The 6,944-nt window shown below is 42.5% G+C and overlaps 1 protein-coding gene across 1 annotated transcript in view; it reads left to right on the forward strand.

The window, feature by feature from the left end:
* The window catches only part of LOC311122003 (slit homolog 1 protein-like), a gene marked incomplete at both ends in the record, with an annotated part of 76,767 nt that overhangs the window by 56,001 nt on the left and 13,822 nt on the right, over positions 1–6,944 (forward strand). Inside the window, 11 exons of the mRNA XM_084196434.1 lie at positions 1,034–1,057; positions 1,815–1,959; positions 2,056–2,130; positions 2,434–2,577; positions 3,104–3,247; positions 3,515–3,681; positions 3,826–3,964; positions 4,245–4,313; positions 6,340–6,411; positions 6,714–6,785; positions 6,871–6,942. Coding sequence (XP_084052560.1) covers positions 1,034–1,057; positions 1,815–1,959; positions 2,056–2,130; positions 2,434–2,577; positions 3,104–3,247; positions 3,515–3,681; positions 3,826–3,964; positions 4,245–4,313; positions 6,340–6,411; positions 6,714–6,785; positions 6,871–6,942 — 1,123 coding nt within the window. The remainder of the gene's footprint in view (positions 1–1,033; positions 1,058–1,814; positions 1,960–2,055; positions 2,131–2,433; positions 2,578–3,103; positions 3,248–3,514; positions 3,682–3,825; positions 3,965–4,244; positions 4,314–6,339; positions 6,412–6,713; positions 6,786–6,870; positions 6,943–6,944) is intronic.

Below are 6,944 nucleotides of genomic sequence, written 5' to 3' on the forward strand. Positions count from 1 at the left end.
CACGCAAGGTCCCCCTGCTCAAGCCAGCGCATGTCCAGGCCCGTCTGAAGTTAGCCAATGACCATCTGGATGATCCAGAGGAGGAATGGGTGAAGGTCATGTGGTCTGATATTGTCTAAACTCCACTCGCCGTGTTTGGAGGAAGAAGAAGGATGAGTACATCCCCAAGAACACCATCCCAACCGTGAAGCATGGAGGTGGAAACATCATTCTTTGGGGATGCTTTTCTGCAAAGGGGACAGGACGACTGCACCGTATTGAGGGGAGGATGGATGGGGCCATGTATCGCGAGATCTTGGCCAACAACCTCCTTCCCTCAGTAAGAGCATTGAAGATGGGTCGTGGCTGGGTCTTCCAGCATGACAACGACCCGAAACACACAGCCAGGGCAACTAAGGAGTGGCTCTGTAAGAAGCATCTCAAGGTCATGGAGTGGCCTAGCCAGTCTCCAGACCTGAACCCAATAGAAAATCGTTGGAGGGAGCTGAAAGTCCGTATTGCCCAGCGACAGCCTCGAAACCTGAAGGATCTGGAGAAGGTCTGCATGGAGGAGTGGGCCAAAATCCCTGCTGCAGTGTGTGCAAACCTGGTCAAGACCTACATGAAACGTATGATCTCTGTAATTGCAAACAAAGGTTTCTGTACCAAATATTAAGTTCTGCTTTTCTGATGTATCAAATACTTATGTCATGCAATAAAATGTAAATGAATTACTTAAAAATCATACAATGTGATTTTCTGGATTTTTGTTTTAGATTCCGTCTCTCACAGTTGAAGTGTACCTATGATAAAAAAGTACAGACCTCTATATGCTTTGTAAGTAGGAAAAAAAAGTGTATAAAATACTTGTTCTCCCCACTGTGTGTGTGTGTGTATATATATATATATATACACACAGTATTTATTAAAGTAGAAAAACAAACATTTGACAAATCACAAAGCTACCGCTTTCTATATATGAATATTCTACATGCTGATGCCTTCCTCCTTAAACTGTCAGTCAACTTAACTTGTTTTTCTGTTTCCATGGTAGCCAAGGAGCAGTACCACATCCCAGGTATGTGTGTGCTAGTTGTATATATCTGTATATGTACTTCTGTATAGACATAGTATGGTATACTGTATATCTGTATCTGTCCTGCACATTGTGTGAAATATATAGCATGTCAAATGATCTGTGACTTCTGTGTTGTGTCAAGGCATGTTGGAAGCTAAACAGTGAGTGGGTATGCATGTGAAAATAATACACTGTGTTCTATGTAGGGTTGCAAAGTTCCGGTAATTTTCCCGAAATTCCCAGGTTTCCTTCTTATTCCCTCCTGATTCCAGTACATTTCCAGTCTGGGTTTCTGGAAAACTTTGGACATTTGTGAAAGTTACCGGACATTTGCAACCCTAATTCTATGTGTGTTATATAGTATATGTAAATACAGTATGTTCTATGTGATAATACAGTATGTTCTATGTGATAATAAAGTATGTTCTATGTGATAATACAGTGTGTTCTATGTGATAATACAGTCTGTTATATGTGATAATACAGTATTTTCTATGTGATAATACAGTCTGTTCTGTGTGATAATACAGTCTGTTATATGTGATAATACAGTATGTTCTATGTGATAATACTGTCTGTTCTATGTGATAATACAGTCTGTTCTATGTGATAATACTATCTGTTCTATGTGATAATACAGTCTGTTCTATGTGATAATACAGTCTGTTCTATGTGATAATACAGTATGTTCTATGTGATAATACAGTCTGTTCTATGTGATAATACAGTATGTTCTATGTGTGTTGATTGTGTCCAGATACAGAAGACACCCGTCTGAATAAGGAGTGTAACAGTAAACCAGTGTGTCCTGCTAAGTGTCGCTGTGAAGCTAACGTGGTGGACTGCTCTAACCTCCGCCTCACCAAGTTCCCCGAACACCTACCTGCCTCTACCACCGAGCTGTAAGGACACACACACACACACACACACACACAGTATAATGTTGTTATCTATTGCTGCTTTATGTCTGTTCTCTGAGTTTTCTCCTCCTGTCTCAGTCGTCTCAACAACAATGACATCTCAGTGCTGGAAGCCACCGGCGTCTTCAAGACCCTCTCTCAGCTCAAGAAAATGTATGTTCTCTCAATTTACCATCTAAAGTGTTAAGTTAACCACCATTGTTCCTTTTTTTGTTATTAATTCATCATATTTATTCATAAACATTTTAATAATAATATAATATGAATAATATAATTAATAAACATAATGTAACTGCTGATAAGGTGTAACAAGGCATAATATTTCAAACAAATATCTAAAAGGCATTCATATCTATTCATTAGTAACCATAAAAGGCCACATATCATGTATGTTATTGGATAATTCAGTTGACCATTGGTTTGTTGTTTGTAACAAGCATAATCTGTGTTTTTCAGTAACCTTAGCAACAACAAGATCTCAGAGATCGAGGACGGAGTGTTTGAGGGGGCGGGGTCTGTGGTGGAGCTCCACCTGACAGCCAATCACCTGGACTCTGTCAGAGGGACCATGTTCAGGGGCATGGACGGCCTCCGCATGCTGTGAGTTAGCACCTTCATCATCAGCATCATCATCATTATCATCAGCAGCATCGTTTTCATAGTCACCATTTCCATCTTCATCATAATTATTTAAGTAATAAGGCCCGAGGGGTGTGGTATATGGCCAAATATACCACGGCTAAGGGCTGTTCTTATGTACGATGCACTGCGGATTGCCTGGACACAATCCTTAGCCGTGGTATATTGGCCATATACCACAAACCCCCGAGGAGCCTTATTGCTATTATAAACTGATTAACAGCGTAATTAGAGCAGTAAAAAATACATGTTTTATCATACCCGTGGTATATGGTCTGATATACCACGGCTGTCAGCCAATCAGCGTTCAGGGCCCGACCCACCCAGTTTATAAATGTATATAACTCATATATGTATACTTTATTATTCTGTTAAATGTATCATCATTGTCTTCATCATTATCACAATCTATAGTGGAAGGATAATTGTTGTCATCGATATAAAATGATGTCCTCACCAATGACTACTGTCTCTCTGTGTGTTGTAGGATGTTGAGGAACAACCGTATCAGCTGTATCCATAACGGCAGCTTCACTGGTCTGACCAACGTCCGCCTGTTGTCTCTTTATGACAACCAGCTCCACACCATAATGCCTGGGGCCTTCGACACACTGCCCAACCTCTCTACACTGTAAGACACACATACACACATTCACAAATCTTCCTTGAAGAGTTTTAGAACTCTGTTATTGACTGACTGCCTCTCTCTCTCCCTCTCTCTCTCGCTCTCTCTCTCTCTCTCTCTCTCTCTCTCTCTCTCTCTCTCTCTCTCTCTCTCTCTCTCTCTCTCTCTCTCTCTCTCTCTCTCTCTCTCTCTCTCTCTCTCTCTCTCTCTCTCTCTCTCTCTCTCTCTCTCTCTCTCTCTCTCTCTCTCTCTCTCTCTCCCTATCTCCCTCAGGAACCTGTTGGCCAACCCGTTTAACTGTGACTGTCGTCTGGCCTGGTTGGGGGCGTGGCTTCGTTCTAGACGAATCGTAACAGGGAACCCTCGCTGCCAGAGCCCCTCCTTCCTCAGAGAGATCCCACTGCAGGACGTAGCAGCAGCAGACTTCCGCTGCCAGGACGGTACGACACACACACAATCACACAGTAACACACATCACACACAAGGATACATAGAGATTTGATGATTTCATTGATCGAAAGTGAGATGGATATAAGTATATTCCATTTCAGAATATGGAAAGTACTCTCTCCCTTCTGTCCCAGGTGCAGTATTGGATGACAGTAGCTGTGTAGCTCGTCCTCAGTGTCCCAGTGAGTGTACCTGTACCGAGACGGTGGTCCGCTGTAGTAACAAACACCTCCAGGCCCTGCCCAAGGGGCTGCCCCGCAACGTCACTGAACTGTAAGTCACAGACTGGGGTTAGAGGTCAGGGGTCAGGGCAAGGGGGCAGGGGACAAAGGGAAGGGTGCTAGGGGTTAGGGCTTAGAGATCTGTAATACACTTTTCTTACATGCTCAGTTCACCAGTTAGTAGTTAGTTATATAACATATTACCTGTGTAATAGGTAGGTATAACCCTATAGGCTGTTCTGGCTAGGACAAGGCATAATGACTTACTGACTAGTAGGTGGTATAACTTAGTTACTTTGTTTAACCACAGTGTCCTCTCCTCCTCCTCTCAGATATCTGGATGGGAACCAGTTCAGCATGGTACCCAGAGAACTGTCCACCTTCAAACACCTGCAGCTGGTGTGAGTTAACCATTACTGTGTCTGTTACGGTGTCTGTTAGTGTGTCTGTTAGTGTGTCTGTTAGTGTGCATGTTACTGTGTCTGTTACTGTGTCGGTTAGTGTGTCTGTTACGGTGTCTGTTACTGTATATGTTAGTGTGTCTGTTAGTGTGTCTGTTGTGAGTTAACTATTACTGTCTGTTACTGTGTCTGTTACTGCATGGGCAGTGGTGTGTCTGGACTTAGTTCCCCATTACTGTGTCTGTTACTGCATGGGCAGTGGTGTGTCTGGACTTAGTTCCCCATTACTGTGTCTGTTACTGCATGGGCAGTGGTGTGTCTGGACTTAGTTCCCCATTACTGTGTCTGTTACTGCATGGTCAGTGGTGTGTCTGGACTTAGTTCCCCATTACTGTGTCTGTTACTGCATGGTCAGTGGTGTGTCTGGGCTTAGTTCCCCATTACTGTGTCTGTTACTGCATGGGCAGTGGTGTGTCTGGGCTTAGTTCCCCATTACTGTGTCTGTTACTGCATGGGCAGTGGTGTGTCTGGACTTAGTTCCCCATTACTGTGTCTGTTACTGCATGGGCAGTGGTGTGTCTGGGCTTAGTTCCCCATTACTGTGTCTGTTACTGCATGGTCAGTGGTGTGTCTGGACTTAGTTCCCCATTACTGTGTCTGTTACTGCATGGTCAGTGGTGTGTCTGGACTTAGTTCCCCATTACTGTGTCTGTTACTGCATGGGCAGTGGTGTGTCTGGACTTAGTTCCCCATTACTGTGTCTGTTACTGCATGGGCAGTGGTGTGTCTGGGCTTAGTTCCCCATTACTGTGTCTGTTACTGCATGGGCAGTGGTGTGTCTGGACTTAGTTCCCCATTACTGTGTCTGTTACTGCATGGGCAGTGGTGTGTCTGGGCTTAGTTCCCCATTACTGTGTTACTGATCCTCTCACTGATAGTGAATTGTACGCCAGTTTATTGTGCCCTAGTGGTCACCAACCATGGTCCTGGTTCCTACAGAGTGTACAGTCTTTTGTTACAACCCAGCACAACAGACCTTCATTAGCTTAATTGGTTGTTTTAGGGCTGGGCTGGAACAAAAACATGTACACAGTGTCGCTCTCTAGGACCAGGATGGTATAGTGGTCTCTCTCCAGTTCCATTTGTAACCATGGCCACCAGGGGGCGATATGGAGCCTGCTCTGCACTTGACTCCACTCCAGTCAACAACAGCATTATCCAATCCACAACACACCAGCTCATAGATACCTCTGATAGACTAGTGTGGGTTAATAGTTATACACTTAACACCTCCATTTGACACAAAACCCCTTTATTCTGCTTAGATGGGATATGAAGTGTATAGGAGGAGGGGTTGCTGCTGTGTGTCTGATGATACATATTAAACTGCATGTACAGTTTGGCTACGTCTCAGATGGCACCCCATTCCCTATGTAGTGCACTACTTTTGACCATGGCCTAGGCTCTGGTCCTAAGTAGTACCCTATATAGGGAATAGGGTACCATTTAATTGGGACACAGTCTATGTAGAATCCAGCCTGTGTAGGTAACTGGATCTAAAGTATTGATTGTTTTTAACATACAGGCATTCTGTTTAAGTAGTGATTGTTTTTAACATAAAGTCATTCTGTTTAAGTAGTGATTGTTTTTAATGTAAAGTCATTCTGCTTAATTAGTGATTGTTCTTAACATAGTAATTCTATTTAAGTAGTGATTGATTTTAACATAAACAGAATGACTTTAAGTAGTGATTGTTTTTAACATAATCATTCTGTTTAAGTAGTGATTGTTTTTAACATAAAGTCATTCTGTTTAAGTAGTGATTGTTTTCAACATAAAGTCATTCTGTTTAAGTAGTGATTGTTTTTAACATAAAGTCATTCTGTTTAAGTAGTGATTGTTTTAACATAAAGTCATTCTGTTTAAGTAGTGATTGTTTTAACATAGCCATTCTGTTTAAGTAGTGATTGTTTTAACATAGCCATTCTGTTTAAGTAGTGATTGTTTTTAACCCTTGTTGTTCCAGAGATCTGAGTAACAACAGAATCAGCTCCCTGTCTGACTCCTCCTTCTCCAATATGAGCCAGCTCACCACCCTGTGAGTCTCACACACACACACACACACACACACACACACACACACACACACAGGGGGAAAACAAACCCACACGAGAATTATAATTATTCTAATGAGAATTCTCTGCAAAAAATAAGAAAAACAATTATATTATTTCAATTATTGTATTCTTTTGAAAAGACTTCACCTAATGTCCATCATCCTTACACTGTATCTGGACTAGTGTATTGTCATATAATGTCATATTAGAACTGTAGAATGTTGGTCATCTAATAATGTCTCTGTGTGTGTTCTTCTCCTGACTGTGTTATTGTGTGTTCCAGCATCCTGAGTTACAACACTTTACGCTGCATCCCTCCTCTGGCCCTGGCTGGACTACGCTCTCTCAGACTGCTGTAAGGACCCACCTACACACACACACACACGTGTACACACACACACACACATATAGCCTTAATGTTTTGTGTTGCTCTGTCCCAGATCTCTTCATGGTAACGACATCTCTGAACTACAGGAGGGGATCTTCAGTGATGTGGCCTCCCTGTCTCACCTGT

Source organism: Coregonus lavaretus, assembly GCF_964263955.1.
Source record: "Coregonus lavaretus genome assembly, contig: HAP1_SCAFFOLD_419, whole genome shotgun sequence".
NCBI classification, from domain to species: domain Eukaryota; kingdom Metazoa; phylum Chordata; class Actinopteri; order Salmoniformes; family Salmonidae; genus Coregonus; species Coregonus lavaretus.